This window comes from Dasypus novemcinctus, chromosome 9 (genome assembly GCF_030445035.2).
Source record: "Dasypus novemcinctus isolate mDasNov1 chromosome 9, mDasNov1.1.hap2, whole genome shotgun sequence".
NCBI lineage: Eukaryota > Metazoa > Chordata > Mammalia > Cingulata > Dasypodidae > Dasypus > Dasypus novemcinctus.
Genome location: NC_080681.1, coordinates 106,003,857 through 106,020,448, shown reverse-complemented (window position 1 = coordinate 106,020,448; position 16,592 = coordinate 106,003,857). Strand labels below are relative to the sequence as shown.

Below are 16,592 nucleotides of genomic sequence, written 5' to 3'. Positions count from 1 at the left end.
TTTGTGGCCATTATTATACCACTAATGTGAAGAGATCCCTTCTGAGAATTAGTGAGGAGGAATGAGATAGAGCTCTGATGATGTCATTAGAGTTCCTGGATACAGCTGTGCCTGATGCTTTCACACTCTTACACTACCCAGTTTCATATGCCAATTAACATCTTTTTTTGGTAAAATAAGTTTGAGCTGGGCCTCTCAAAGTCATAGCTTAAAGGGTCCTAATACTGAAGTGATAGGGGAAAAACACAGGAGGAGCCCAGTGGGCTCTCTGCTATGTGAGTATGGGCAAGGGCTTCACTTCCCAAGCTTCAGTTCCTTATATGCCTGATTGGTGGATGATATATGCCCTGCTTCTCTCTTAGAGCTGCTGTGAGAATCCATCTGTATAAGGATTGTACCTTGAAAACCATTAAGCATGTCTCAGCAGGATCCCAGAGACAGTCAAATTAGATATAACCCCAGGTAGTGGTGCTCCTGAGGGCTATGGAGACACAGGTTCCATGGTCATGGCAGATGGCTCTGAAGTTCAGTGCCTTGTCAGTGGGCCCTACTTTAGAATTTGTGTTCCTGAGTGTGATGGAATTGGACTCAGATGTGACTTCTCCATACATGCCTCTTCTGTCCCTTTTATGGAACTTGTGGTTGGCTCTGGGGTTTGTGCATACTCAGGAGACTGAATCTCTGGACTGTCCATGTGCCAGCTGGGCCCTGAGCCTCTGCAGAGCTGCAATACCTATTTTCCAGTTCATTGGGCTTATCCAGGTCAGCTAACAGGGAGGTGAGGATGGTGAACCACCACACCAGGGAACCGAGAGAATCTACAACTGCAAGCAGGAGAATCCCATCCATCAGCCGTGTGGGATCTAAGCCCCTTCTCGATTTAGAGGTGGAGTGGACATCACCATCCCAGGGTCCACAGGATGGAGGAATAAAATATGGATTAGAGTAGACTTACTGGTATTTTACTATAGAACTCTCGTGACTCTAGCAGCAGAAGAAACTGTATCATTAACATGGAGATAGTGGCCATGGAAGCTGCTGAGGGCAGGGAGAGGATAGAAGAGGTGTGATATGGGGGCATTTCCGGGACTTGGGAATTGTCCTGAATGATACTGCAGGGACGGATGCTGGACATTATATATCCTGCCATAACCCACTGAATGGACTGGGGGAGAGTGTAAACTACAATGTAAACTATAATCCATGTGGTGTAGGAGTGCTCTAAAATGTATTCATCAAATGCAATGAATGTGCCACACTGATTGAAAGAGGTTGTTGATGTGGGAGGAGTGTGGGGGGGTGAGGTGTGGGGTATATGGGAACCTCATATTTAGTGTAATATTTTGTATGATCTATGTATCTTTAAAAAAATGACAATTAAAAAAAAAAAGCAAAAAGGCACCTATGGTTTCCTATAATATATGAAGGAAAATCCCAACTCCTTAGCTTGACTTTGATTGGGCCTTACCCATATGGCCTCAATCTACCTTTTTAGCCTTGCTTCTCATGTATGCACTCCTCCTCCACAGGTAAATTCTCTGCTAAGGCTATGCTAGTCTTTCCACGATTTCCCAAACCCACCTCTGTGACTTTGCTCATTTTGTTGCCTCCACATGAAATGATTTTTATGGAAGCTCCTCCATGAAGTTTTTTCTGATATTTCCCCAAGACTGTCTGTCTGTCTCTCTCATACAAACATATACACTCACTCTCCTTCCTGTGGGGACTGAGCACTGCCTTAATTTTGGTTATTGGTTTAGAGATTTCTTCAATTAGATTTTAACTTCCTGGAGGGCAGGGCCTGTGTTATTTGTATTCCTCACTGTACTTTACAGCAGGGATTCAGAGAATTACAGCTCTAATCAATTTAGGCCCAGGGAGAGCAGATGCATCAGCTCCAGGGCAAAAGAAAAGGAATTTCTGCTCTCCTTGTTCTGCTCCCATCCCTACTGGAGCCAGGTATATGGACTTAACAATAAACCCAGCATTACTTAATTACACTGAGCCAATGTGTGAACTTTTCAGTGTGGGTGAAACAGGTTCTGAACAAAAAGGCTGCTGACACCTAGAGCAGGGGTTCTTAACCAGGGGTCCATGAGCTTGAATTGGAATTAAAAAAAAAAAAAAAATCTTATGGGGATGTGTTGGTGTGGGTATGATATATTTATTAAATAATATACAATATAGTATAGTGAGGACTTAGTAAGGGGTCTGTGGTTCTCACCTGACTGGCAAAGGGGTTCGTGGAACAAAAAAAGTTAAGGGAAGCAGATTTGGCTTAACTGATAGGGCATCTGCCTACCACATGGGAGGTCCAGGGTTAAAACCCATGGGCCTCCTGACCCATGTGGTGAGCTGGCCCATATGCAGTGCTGATGTACGCAAGGGGTGCTGTGCCACGCAGGGGTGTCCCCTGCGTAGGGGAGCCCCACACGCAAGGAGTGCGCCCCGTAAGGAGAGCTGCCCCGTGCAAAAAAAGTGCAGCCTGCCTAGGAGTGGCGTGACATACACGGAGAGCTGACGCAGCAAGATGACGCAACAAAGAGAGACAAAGATTCTTGGTGCTGCTGACAAGAATACATGCAGACACAGAAGAACACACAGCGAATGGACACAGAGAGCAGAAAACTGGGGGGGGGGGGGGGTGGCGGGGGGAAGGGGAGAGAAATTAAAAAAAAAAAAAAGGTTAAGAACTCCTACCCTAGAGGAACTCACCCAAGCCGGCATTTGCTGGAATCACCCAGTCTCCTGGCTTCACCCCAGTCACACTGCTGCCCACTGCCACCACCTGTCCAACACCTTCATTCCCTCCAACAGCAGGCAGCTTGGGAAGAAGGCCGTAATTTCCTAAGGGAGAAGGGCACAGAGGGTCATCCAAAGATGTCTGGCCAGTGAGAGGGCATGGGCTATGGAGCCAGATACACCTAAGCCAGGCCTGGGCTTTGTCTCTGACTGGGCTCTGCCCCTGACTGTGTAACCAACCTCTCTGAGCCTTAGCTTCCTCATCTGTAAAGGGGGATCATACTTAAGCACCCATGGTTGTTGTGTAAGATTATGTAGGAACTGAGTCCAGGATATCAAAGGCCCTTCAGAGTGGTTGGTTTACTCCCATCCCAATCCTCCTAAGCTCAAAAAGCCTCACATTCCAGAAAGGAGGCCTGAGAGTGCTGACGGTCTGCAGATGGCTCATCTGGAGAACAGCTGCTGCTAATCATAGGAATTTCATACTCGCACCTGAGGAGGAATGGAAATGAGGCAGCAGCTAAGCAAAAAGGCCAATTAACATAAGCTGAGGAAACCAAGGTTACCTTGGATCATATTTATGTCAGATGGATTGATAGGGGCCGCCAGCATCTTCACATGGACGTCTGGTCCGCCCACAGCAGCCAGCTCCAGGCTCTTCAGTCTAAGCACAAAGCCAAAGAGAGACGTTAATGTCACCCAGGCTAGACAGGGCGTCTTTCACTCAAATCCTCTCCACAAAGTAGGTCACGCAACACTTTTGAGCCGAGCTGCCATTGTGCCCAGGTATTAAAGTTCTGTTAGAAAAGAGAGAGGTGCTGTGAGGAATTAACACAGGAGACACATCAATTCTCTCACTCCTTGCAAGTGGATAATCCCTAGGGACCTCTCAACCTGACTGCCCACTCTGGGGCAGAAAAAGAGTTAAAATCTCTGCTGGCCTGGATTAGCCCCCATGCTTCAAAACTTGCTTGATCATAAGAGCTGCCTGGTAGCCTTACTAAGAATACAGATTCTCAGGCACCAGCCCTGATCTGCTGAACTAGCAACTCCAGATAAGGGGTATTGAAATTCTTACAAACAGGCATATCTGGGAAACCCTGGGCCAGTCCACTTATTTTTCGTTTTTGGCCTCAACATGTAGGGGAGAGGAGACATTTCTGACAGTTGCAGAGGATGCGGGGGAAGTGGAAAGAAGCCCCTGGATGCGTGTGACCCACCCCCAGAAGTGGTGCTGCTTTGGTGAGGAGCCTGGAGCAAGGATACTGGTGAATCCTCACCACAGGATGGCTGTCGCCCTGGGCAACTTTCTTCCTTGCTGTAGGCCTCTTTCTCCACTGGTAAAAAACTTCATGTTTGCAATGCTTTTCTCTGCCCAAATGTATTTATTAAGTAATAACTCTCCTTGTTTTCACTTACCAAAGGTAGACAAAACTGTCACTCAGAGGTTCTTAGCATTAGGGAACAGTGTCATTGCACTAAGCTGATGTAATTCCACCCACTTCCTGCAGAAATCTGACCTTTTAATTATACCTGAGGGTTAATCTGGGGGTAAAAGTGTGATTTTCAAGAAAAGCTTTGTACTAATAGTAATAATGGTGGCACATACTTATGAAGTGCTTATTACACACCAGGTCTTGTGTGATCTAATTTAAGATGCAATGCTCCTGTGAGTAAAGTATTAATATTCCCATTCTGCCAAGTTGGAAACTGAGGCCCCTGGAGATAATGAAATTTACTCAGGGTAAGATAACTGGTAAGACATGACAGGTTTATCTAGTTCCATGGCAAGTAAGATAAACTAATTCCAAGTTTATCTTACTTACCATGCTCTACATCAGCATCCTGAAATTAGTCTGGGGGTCCCCTTATCTAAAAGGAGCCCTGAGCATCTGGGGATCCTAAGCTGGGAATCTATGATTTGGATTGTGACCCAAGTAAGGGAGGCCATGCCTCACTCCGGTAGAGAAAAAGTGGCAAAAAACAAACAGGGGAACTCTATACGGAAAATGGTTAAGTAGGAATGAGTGGCTGACCAGGGGCAGGAAGAACAGAGAACTTTTTTTTAGTAGGTATTTATATACAACTGGAGGAGAGGGAGTCCTTTTAATAACCACCACCACCAGTTTATCAAGTGCTTACCAGTTAGGCACTATGCTAAGTGCTGTTTCATTTAATCCTCAGTCTGATTTTATAGCTGAGGAAATGAAGGCACAAAAGCTGTACTAATTTGCTCAAGTTAAGGTCACCAAAAGTAGTAAGTAGCTGACCTGATTTGAATCCTGCCAGTCTGATGCTGGAGAAAGCAGCTGGTGAGGGGCTAACCCCAGACAAGCTGAGGGTAGCAAAACAAGCTGCCGCCTAGGTGGGTGTGCAGGATTGGGCCTGCTGGGCCTGCTGGGCCTGCTGGGGAGGGAGCTGGGGAGGGAGCCGGGGAGTCAACGGGCCCCACCCCACCCCTCCCCACCAGACCAGGCTGGGCAGCATCAGCCAGGGAGATGACGTTCCTCTGGGAATGTATTCAGGAGCTACATTCTAAACAGAAAGCCTGCCCAGAGCAAGTAGATTCTGGACTAGCTGCCCTTTTATAGTATTCTTACTACTTATCTCTTGCATTTTGACAGATACTTGAAGTTTTTCTATGAGCTCACAAAAGTCCATGTACTCCAGCTGCTTAAAGACATTTTTCCTACACACACTTCCTTAGTCCAGAATTCCTTTTCCAGTTTCTCCATCTACCAAGAAATGCAATGCGCCCTTTAAGACCCAGCTCAAATTTTACTTCCTTTAGTTGTCTTTTGACCCTCTTCCTGGCCCTGAAAAGAAAAATCACTTGCTCCATTCTCTGTGCTCCATTATACTGTCAGAAGGGGTGACAATATTTTTTAAGAAACATTTAAAAGAGTTTATTGCTGTTTAGTTTATAAAGCCTTTTCACACATTTTTTTCAATTGATCATGATGAGCGATAGGTTTATGATTCCTTTTCCAAAACTCTTGGGGCCAGATGTGCCCTAGAGTTCAGAACCATACATTATATAGACCCCAAAAGGGGCTGCAGTAGCACCCTCTGATCAGAAAAATGAATGTTTCCGCAGCAAAAGGTAGGAATATTCACACTAAGTGGGATGAATAAAGACCACATGGAAGCCTCCTGTCACATCAGTTTTGCCTCCAAATGAGTTGTGAAAAACTGTCAGTTTTCAGAGCTTTCTGGATTTTGGAATTACAGATATGTTTGGATTTGGATGCAGGTCTTTGAGACTCAAAATCTAGTGCTCCTTTGACACACACGCTGACAGCCAAACTAGGTGCTGTCTCCTTCAGTCTATGAGCTCATGAAGGGCAGAGAACTTTTAGTCTTAACTCAGGGTTTGGCAGTGTTTTGGAATAAGACAGCATTCAATGCTTCCTAAAGAAATGATAAACATTTCTCTCTGGTGAGAAAATGTGACATAAAATTGTCAGTCACTTAGGAAATTATGGGAGGGGACTCATAACCAAATGGACTTAGCTATTAAGGCTTACACTTCTTGTCCCTGGTCCTGGGATGTTTAGGAAAATACCCCTAAGGGATGGGCTCAAATAAAAATGTAGATTACCCTTGAGAGTTCAAGCCAAGCAAAGACCTCATCAGGGAAGTGCAGATAAAACGTGCAAGATTGTTATTAGCCTACATATCTATGGCCAAGGGACTACAGTTAGATCTCAGTTCTTAGAAAGAGAGTAGTATATTAAAAAGAGCATGGATTTGGAGTGAAACAGGAAGTCCTAAGTTTACATCCTGCCTTGGTCATTTACCAGCTAGATGAGCCTCCGAATGCTCATCTATATAATGGGGATATTAGAACCCAGCTCACAGGATTAGAGTTAATGTACATAAAGCACTTACTAAGCTTCTGACATATAGTAGATGCTGAAGAAATGGCAGCTATCAGTGGAAAATATCCAAGGAAATCTCTGAAACAATTAGCTGGCTATACTCCTGAAAGGAACCATTGAATCACTGAAAGGAAGACAGCAAATTTTTAAAAAAATAACTGAATTTAATTCAACAAACATTTACTGACAATCCATTTAAATGCCAGAGTATTGTGCCTAAGGGTTTAAAGATGAATAAAATAAAACGCCCTCCCTGGGAGCTTGATTGAATGGAAACCAAGAAACACTGGGAGAAGGATTATAACTGAGACAGACTCATGGCGCTAAAGTTGACTGAGTGTCTAACCCTGCTGGAAGAAAAGAGAAGGTCAGAAAATGGTCATTGGAAGAAGTGATACCTTAGGGTGGCCTAAAGGATAAACAGGAGTTGATTGGGTGAACCCAGCAAGGAAGGAAGGCATTCCTGCTGGAGGGAATGGCAAATAATCTGGTCTGACAGTAAGCCAGGAAAGAGGTATGGTCTGAATTGGAGTTGTGGGAAGGGAAAGAAGGATTTGATAACTTGGAAGTGACACTGATGTCCCCTGGGGTAAGAAGCAGGGATTCTTTGATGGCTCCCAGGCTTCTGGCTTGGGCAAGTGGATTTTGGGATAGGAAGGAAGACAGAGCACGGTGGGGGTGAGGAGGAAGGTGAGAGATGTGAAGTTCAAAGCAGGGGACCTGCAGTAGGGATGCAGAGCAGAGGGTGCTTATTCTGGGTGATTTGGCTGGACAATAAAATGACAACTAATGAAGACAGCTTACTAAGCTCCAGGCATTGTGCTCAGGATATTATTAATATATACATGATGAATTTAAACCTTGTCAAAACACTTTTGTGGAGAATACTATTACCTTCCCCCATTTACAGATGAGGAAACTGAGCTCAGAGAAGTTAAGTATGGTTACATTTAGTAAGTGGTAAGACTCATCTTAAGTTTGACTGCAGGGAAGTGGATGTGGCTCAAGCAATTAGGCCACCATATAGGAGGTCCAGGGTTCGATGCCCAGGGCCTCCTAGTGAAGGCAAGCTGGCCTGTGTGGCGAGGTGGCCCAGGTGAACTGCTGGCCTGCACAGAGTACTGCCCTACACAGGAGTGCTGGCCCACGTTGAAAGCTGGCACAGCAAGATGACACAACAAAAAGAAACACAGAAGAGAGACAATAAGAGAGTTGAGGTGGTGCAAGAGAATGATCGCCCCTCTCCCACTCTGGGAAGTCCCAGGATTGGTTTTTGGAGCTGCCTAATGAGAACACAAGCAGACACAGAGGAACACACAGCGAATGGACACAGAAAGCAGACAGGGGCGGGGGTGGGGAGTGGGAAAAAAAAGCTTGACTGTAAAGCTCACACTGTTGAACACTATGTCAGGATCCCCTGAACTATGTGGAATTCTAGATCTGGGAGATACTAGGTTTTCCCTCGGGCTAAATATGTTTGGGAAATGCTGCCTACTACACTCCCTTTGTAAGATTCAGATGGCACATAAGAACTGTGAAGGCTCTGAGAAGTTCATGAGTAAAGAAACCCAAAAGACTTTGTGTACTCCAGAGCTTCCCAGATTTAACTCGAGCTGTCATCGCTATTTTCACAGCACATAAATAACAGCCTGGAGTACCTCATTCCCCCAAAGAGCAGTTTTGACCAACTGTGTTGGGTTGTATACCACTCCCAGTCCTCCTTTGTCTTCTGGGGAGATGAGCTGCTCTGGGCAAGTTGAGATTCACAGAAGTGGGAGGGAAGGAAAGTGAGGCAAGGGCCAAGCAGGGGCAAGGGTCCAGGACAGGGGTCCTTAATCTTTTTGTTCCACAGACTTCTTTGCCAGTCATGTGAAAACCACAGATCCCTTACTAAGTCCATACTTTATCATGTATTATTAATAAATATATCACAGCCATATCAACCCGTCCCCACAAGAGTGTTTCTTTGAATTGCAATTCAAGGTCACGGACCCCTGGTTGGGAACCCCTGGTCTTGGAGATGGAAAGTCGACATTGTGGGAAACGGACTTTGGCCCAGTGGTTAGGGCGTCCGTCTGCCATATGGGAGGTCCGCGGTTCAAACCCCGGGCCTCCTTGACCCGTGTGGAGCTGGCCATGCGCAGTGCTGATGCGCGCAAGGAGTGCCGTGCCACGCAAGGGTGTCCCCTGCGTGGAGGAGCCCCACGCGCAAGGAGTGCGCCCGTGAGGAAAAGCCGCCCAGCGTGAAAAGAAAGAGCAGCCTGCCCAGGAATGGCGCCGCCCACACTTCCCGTGCCGCTGACGACAACAGAAGCGGACAAAGAAACAAGACGCAGCAAATAGACACCAAGAACAGACAACCAGGGGAGGGGGGGAAATTAAATAAATAAATAAATCTTTAAAAAAAAAAAAAGAAAGTCGACATTGCAAACACAGGTGGGTGAGGGTGGGGGGCAGGCCTGATACATGCTGCATGCCCCGGGGGCAGGTGTGTTGGGCCAGCCGTGTCTCACCAGGGACACTAGCCCCAGCTTGCCCCGAGGAATGCCATCAGTGTCACAGATACTCCTGTTCCTGCAGACAGCTCCACCTTCGTCGTCAAGGATACCATTCTGCCAGACAGGAAGGAAACCAGGGGCTGAGCCTGAATTCCAGGAGGTGGACCTCTGCTGTAATGCTAGCCATTTCTCCACTGCTTTGTTTTTTGTTTATTTAAATTCACCAAAGGAATAAGTGGCTGTCGTGGAGTGCAAACGAGGCACCCAAACACAGTCCAGCCAGATCTCGAGCTGTTTCCCGAGACTGTTCATGTCCTTCCCCTGTAAGTGTAATCGTGCCATGTAACCCAGAGGGATGCCACTGTCTTCAATAGACAGATGCCAGCCTGGATAAGGTCACAATGCCTCCTTTGAGGCTGAGGTTCTCCACCTCTGAGGTTGTCTGAAGTACAAGGGAGACAAAAGCAGGCAGAAGAAAGGGCCTTTTGAGAAGGGGAAAAAACAGGCCAGTACCCTGGGGACTGGCTCAGTTATGTTTGCCTTGTAAGGGGGCATTAGCCCACTTTCCTAAGATATCTTTCCCGTCTTCCGCATTTAATTAGCAATGATTTGTACTTATCTTGCATCTTCCACTCAACCACTTCAAAGGGGTCAATATCATTTTGAGCAGAAAGAACAGGCAGGGAGAGATCCTCACTGGCCACAGGTACTTGCTCATTGCTTGGTACAGAGAGCCAAGAATGCGCGTCCCATCATGGGCCACTGGGTGAAGGAAATTGACACCTTACCTTGCTCTCCTCAGTCTGACTGCAGCTCCCATGGTCATGAACAAGCCACCTTCAGTATTTAGTGAAGTGCCTGGCATGCTGGGTACATTGCTCTGGGTTGTGATTAATAATTAATAAGCAGGGCACAGCTGGGCATTTGGAAGGAATGAAGTGTCTCAGCGCACAGCTTGGAACAGTTCACCCCTCAGCAGGGGATGCTGGTGGCCTCAACTTGTGGGGTTCCGAGGGAGACCTGGGCTCTCAGGGAGAGATCCTTTCCTTGAGCATAGCCCATCTGTTCCACATCATGCAGACCCACCTCCGTCTTTGTGCCTCTTTGTGCCTCGTAATAATCCCGCCCTCCCCTCATTCTGGGCATCTGTTTGCTCATCAGCATAATCATTTTGAACTGAGGGGTATCAGAGACTTAGGGCAGCTCCTGCAAGTTTCTACCCCAAGTTGGCCAAAGAACCCTCTCCCTACCTTTTCAATTCCCCAAGTTCCTTCAGCTAAGATTACCAGACACCTTGTAAGCCCCTCCTAAGCCCCATCACTGACATCAGGGAAACACTGCTTGAAGGGAGTCGCAGCTCGGCTGCAGCAGCAGGCAGGGTCCTTGTCTGCAGCTGCTGTTGTCTCCTCCATGGGTACAAAGGCGGCTGCTGACCATGTAACCAACGAAGGGCAAAGGGGGCCCTTGGTGAAATCTTGTGGCCAGGATGCCAGGTTTCTGGCCACACTGGAAGTCCTGGAGGTTGTGGGAGATACCACTGGTGACCAGGCCCGCATGCTGCTTCTGTTTCATAAACTAGTTGGAGCTGAAGAACAGGTCTAGGGATTGGAAGGAGGATTCACGTCTCCCAACAACTCCTGTGGCTGCAGCACTATGTTAAGGCCTCATTTAGTCTAGGTGGGAAAGAGTGTTCTTAGGGGGGCATGGGGTAAAGAGTTGTGCAGATTTTGAGGTATGCCTAAAAGGGAGCTATGAAAGTCTGTCCCTGACATGGAAGATGGGGGTGACAGCTTGCATGCCCATATTCACCATTGCTGATCTCCTGTATCTTATCAGGGAATAACTGAAGAGATTGGAGACAGAGTTAGTAGTGAAGTTGGGACTGGAACCTGGGTCACCTGGCTCCCAGACTTGCAGGTGGCTGCCAGTAAACATTCTGAGCCACAGTCTAACTTTGAGTCATCTTTGTTTCTCCTTCTCCACAAAGAGGACTACTGCCATCCCACCCAAGGTAAGAAAGGCCTGGAACCATACCAGAGAACTGCGGTAGCTGCTAGGAGAGGGCCAGACTGTAATGGCAACTTGGAGTTGCACTGGTTAGCAGCATTCTTCCCAGAGCTCTGGATACAGAGCAATTCCTATTATGCGATTCCTTGGAGGTGTGTCTGCCAAGTTCCACCCTGAGGCAAGAATGAGGAAATTAGGGTAGATGGCCTGGCCCCAAACTCCACATTCTAGTGGTGAAGTCCAGATGGAAGACAATGTCCAAGCATACAGGATGTATATACAGGATGTGGGATCTGGCTTGAGTTTCAATCCTGTGTCCTTGGGCAAGTCCCTTCTGAGCCTCAGTCTCAGCAGATTCTTCTCTCACAGGATTACATTTTGAGTGCATAGGAAGCACTCGATAAATATTAATCAGACATACCACATTTTTTCTTGCCTCTGATTGGAACATTTCTATACTTAGACTTCACCCCCTGTAGGGTGTCCATAGCACTCTGAACATACCCTTTCACAGCATTTACCCCACGGACTGTTGGTGCCCAACTCCTGAACTAGACTGTGAGTTCCTTCAGGGCAAAGACCACATATTAGCTATCTCTGCCCCCTCAAGTGTTATTAGGCCCTCGATGACTAAATGTTAATTAATAAATCAATGAGTTCTGCGCCATTTCCCTTCATTCATGCCCATAACAAAGAGCTCCAGGCAACTTAAAACAAAAAGCAGAAAACGAAATCCCCGGTTTTTAACAGAGCACCAAATCAGATTCTTTCCCTACCCCACAAAATACTATAATTCTGGCTTAAAAACCAAGTTACCTTCACAGTTTTGGTTTTAAATAGATATCCATATTAAATAGTGACACCTAAAAAGAGGAAGCACCATGAGGGTAAACAGTGCCCTGCAGTGAGAACTCACTACCTGGGTCACTACCTGGGTCCCTAGTCCCTACTCCCCAAAGTTCTGCCTGGCCTAAGACAGAATGGGTATATGTCCAAGGGCTTCACAGCTTAGTTTCAGGAAGGAGAAAAAGGATGATCAGGGTGCTGTTTGAGGAAAGCCTGAGGGCCCAGAAAAGGGGAGGAGACAGAGGAAAGTATTTCTATTCTCTTCCCTAGGGTTTGGCTGCCTGAATGACCTATACTCTTGCCTTCTGTTTTATGCCCACCTTATTACCAATTTTATATCCCATCTCATTCTCAAAAATAGATTTGCAATTACTGGCATTGTTACTTCAAGCATATGAATATATTGAGAAATTTTAATAAAGAAGGGGCATCTTGTACAGTTTAGGGGAAATGCCTTTTTTTTTTTTAAAAAACAAAATTTTTTTTAAATTTATCCCATCCCCCCATTGCTTTGTGCTGTCTCCTCATCTTCTTTTTAGGAGGCACTGGGAACCGAAACTGGGGCCTCGGTTCCCAGTGCCTCCCATGTGGGAGGGGAGCAACTAATCACCTGAGCCACGTCTGCTCCCTGGGGAAATGACTTTTGACCGTCTCAAGTCTCAGTTCCTTTATTTGTAAAAATGGATTAATGTGATTTTTAAATTCCATAATATATGTAGAGAACTTAGCTGAATGCCAGTCACATAGTAAATATATAATAATGAGAAGAGTTTTCACCATAAGACCCAGAGAATAACAAAACCTTGGGAGGGGACTTTCAGGAGAAAAAGAGGAAGGAAATGGGGTTCCTGGGAACTATCTGATAGAGAATCCAGAACTCTACAAGGGGCAATGGTCATGACGACCTCTGAAATTTCTAGAATGTTTCTAACTCCCCAATGTTTGTCATTTTTCTCCTGCAGTCTTAACAGATCAGCAATTAAGTCATTCTTTAAATGAAAAAGGTCAAAGGGCTTATTTAGTGGAGCCCATTTTATTGTAGAGGGGAGAGAAACTCCGAGTGGCACAGGAAAATAGCTTAGCAGAGGAAAAAATAGCTGAAATGTTTGGGGGCCAACAGGAATGAAGAGAGGGACATTCCAACCACGGACATGAGAATAGGAGCTACCTGGAAGCCTTGCTTTGAGGAGTTCCACAACACCTGAGGTCTGGGCAGAGAAGCTATGCTACTGTACAGACTGACCTCATCCTTCCCTCCTGCTCCCAGAGCTCTGCCTACAGTCCCCACACTGGTGTGGGGAACACTATGCATGGACTCTGGGGAGTTCCATGATCCTACCTGGTCTAACTGGTATGTGTAAAGGACACTTGATTCTTTCTGTGACACTGTGGTTACCCTAAGCCTAGAAAGACCTGACTACAAGGAAGAGAATCCCAGCCTCTGACCTCAGTCCACACATGGAGAAGTTAAATTGCCTGAATTTGGGTCAGAAAGGAAAGTTTCCTTTCTGAGGCAGCATTACTGCTTGCCTGACAATCTGTATCCACAGGCCACTGGTTCTCAACCCTGACTTGGGGATTAGAGTCACCCAGACAGCTTTAAAGAACCCATATGCTCAGGGGGCCCTAGATCTATTAAGTATCTCAGGGGTGGGGCCTAGGAATATGTAATCTCTAAAAGTACCACAGGTGACTGGAATGTGAAGCCAGGGTTGAACACAATGCTTCATGAAGTCTCACAATTTGAACAAGGAGACAAGAGAAGCTACCTTTGTTTCCTCAATGGTCTCTGCAATCAGAGCAGTTTGTTCCAGCTTCCCTGACTCTCTAAAAGGAGGGAACCAGTCAAGAGAGGTGTCCTGAGCTGTGAGGCAACATCCTTCCTGAGGGTCCCTGAACATCTAAGATGCCCTCCTCATCACCATATAGTCATTTTTTCCCTTATTTTAGAAACAAGCACAGTATCAGCTCAATGGCAGGTGAACTTCTTACTGAAATTAGATTCAGATTAAACTAACTGATGTGCCTCTCAATCGTCTTTCCAGTTGCTCTAATGGGGAATGTCGCTAGGCTTAGTCCACATCCTTGAATCTATCTGAGGCTTATCACTTACAGCTGTTAAAACATCTAGCCTGGATTTTAACCACTAAAAATATTTCATGTTTGCCTACCTTTTGGAAAACAATCAAGCTGTTTTCTGGGAATTCAAGCAGAGTTGTTAACAAGAAGAGCAAGTAGGTGCTTTAAGGTGGAGAGCATTAGACCGAGCTCAGCTCATCAGCACTATGAGCCATGTCTGTATTGTCTCCTTTTGGATGATAAAACTGAGACTCAGAGAACCTAAGTAACTTGCCAAACACACACAGGGTAAGACAGGGATTTGACCCCAGGTCTTCTGATCCCCAGACCTGTGGTTTTGCCTTAGCTCCACTCCAGTGGCCCCAGTAGTCCTTCTGAATGGCTAGAGTTATTCATTTATGTGCAGATTTATAATGGTTGACAAGTCACATACTACTTTTATCAGCCACGTGCAAAAATCATGGATTAAGATCTAACAATTTTTGGAAGGGGACATAATCATAAAAATGAGGGCTGAGTGACTTGTCCAAGATCAAGCAGCTTCTAAGAGGCTGCACATTTGACCTTAAGTTAGTTTGACTCCCAAACCCGAGCTCTCTTTTTTACGAATTAAAAGAATCTGCATATACAGTGCAGTGGAAAGGTGAACACACAGTAGGAGTCAGGAGCCATGGATTCCTTTGCCATATTACCGTGGACAAGTGACGTGCCCTCTGTAAAATGGAAACAATGATCTCTGGCTTACTTTACTGAGAAGTGAGGTTCCAAATAAAATGGAGTAAAAACATCCTGAAAATCTCTTACTGTCTGTGTGACCTTGGGCAAGTGATTTTACCTCTTTTATGCCTCAGTTTTGTCATCTACAAAATGAGGATAGATCAATTACCTAACCTTAAATAGGGGCATCTATTTAAACAAGGGACTGCCTGGCAGAGTACTCGATCAATAAATTTTAACAATTTTTATTTCTATTATTACCGTTATAATTGTGCCCCTTAGTCTTCAGCTACCTTAAGGTACGAACTTTTTGAGCTGTTAAATGCTCCCAGGGCTTCAGTTTCGGCCTTGCTATTCTCTATCCGCTCCTCGGACCCTGGTTCTCCCTTCCTACCCCTCTAGAATCTCTGGTTCCTTCCCCAGTCTCGGGACCGCCTCTTACTCGACGACCTTGGCAGGATCTCCGTGGTGCGCATAGACCAATGCCCGGATCCGGGAGGGCTGTGTAGATGCGGAGTAGGAGGAGGAAGTCAGGCGACGGCGGCCAGAAGCGGGTGGAAGAACCTGCCGTAAACGGGCCTGGGCTAGAGCCCAGAACTGCGAACCACACACCCACATGCTCCTTTCAGGAAAGACAGCCGGGCGCTGCGGGTCACGTCATCCTCCTGCGTCCGCGCGACTGCGTCCCGCCCCTAGTTGGGCCCCGCCCACAACCCGCCCACTGTTCCGTTCACCGTGCTGTCTTCTTTCGCTGTCCACGCGGTGGCGCGTCGGGAGACACCGTGGGGAGAAGAAGTGGGAAGTGGGGGCACCTAGGGAATGGCAGAGATTTCGAGCCCGCCAAAGCTGCCCTTACACCCAGGGGATTCTGGGTCTGGCCTAAAGCTGTGCCTACAACTGGGCTTGTGTTTTGGTGTTTGATTTTGGGGCACTCTCCTCTGGCCTCAAAATCCCCTTCTCGCTATTGAGTGCTTACTGTCATTGACCCTTTCTAGGCATTATCCCAGTTAATCCCCACTATGCTTTAAGGGAATAGAAAGCTTATTTTCATAACACTGAACGGGATGGATGTAAACTGATAAGGAGGCAAGGATACTTGGAGTTAGAGGATTTGGCCTCAAAGCCTAGACCTGCCCCTTCCTAGCTGGGTCACCTTGGGCAAGAGACTAAAATTAGAGTCTGTTTTCTTATCGGTACATGGGGATAATATGCCTCTTTCAAGGTGGGGAGGTGTGGATGAAACAATAGAATACTGTTATCATGGATGTGAGAGCACTTTGTATAACCTTAAGTATGTTCACATGTAAGGGAGTAATCACAAAGAGGAGAACCCCCTGTCGAAGTGCTCCCAGTCTACAAGGAGATTAAGTGGGACAACGAAGTGGTTTGTTAAAAGGTGTGTCCTAGGGAGCGGATGTAGCTCAGTGGTTGAGTGCCTGCCTTCCATGTATTAGGTCTTGGGTTCAATCTCTGGAATCTCCTAAAAGGGAAAAAAAAAAGTATAGTTAAGTAAAGATGCTAGATCTTACTTTTAGGGAAGGGAAGACAACATAAATAACTAGAATCCCAGTTGAACATAAGAGCAAGACAGTGAATTGCTGAAATCTGAAGGAGAAGGGATAGGGGTGGGGTGCTTTGGGAGGAGGTGCTGTTGGAGCCAGTCCTGTGGTTCTCAGTGCCCCACCTCAGTGCTACTGAATTAGAGCCTTGTGGAGGGGTCCAGGAATCTACATTTCTTACAAGCTCCCAAGAATATTCTGATGCAGGTGACTCAGGGAACAGGCTTTGAGAAACACTGAGCCTATTCTTTGAAAGATAAGGA

The 16,592-nt window shown here is 46.3% G+C and overlaps 1 protein-coding gene across 4 annotated transcripts in view; it reads right to left on the bottom strand.

Annotated features, from left to right (window-relative positions):
- Positions 1–15,425, bottom strand: part of MECR (mitochondrial trans-2-enoyl-CoA reductase) — a 34,252-nt gene extending 18,827 nt beyond the window's left edge. For 2 of the 4 annotated variants that reach the window (XM_058304749.1, XM_058304751.1), the window contains exons 1-3: positions 15,213–15,425; positions 3,309–3,406; positions 2,716–2,847 (exon numbers count right to left, since the gene is read on the bottom strand). In XM_058304749.1, coding sequence (XP_058160732.1) covers positions 2,716–2,847; positions 3,309–3,406; positions 15,213–15,388 — 406 coding nt within the window. In that variant the 5' untranslated portion in view covers positions 15,389–15,425. The remainder of the gene's footprint in view (positions 1–2,715; positions 2,848–3,308; positions 3,407–15,212) is intronic. The other 2 variants (XM_058304752.2, XM_058304750.1) reach the window with 2 other exon arrangements.
- Positions 15,426–16,592: the final 1,167 nt, after the last annotated feature.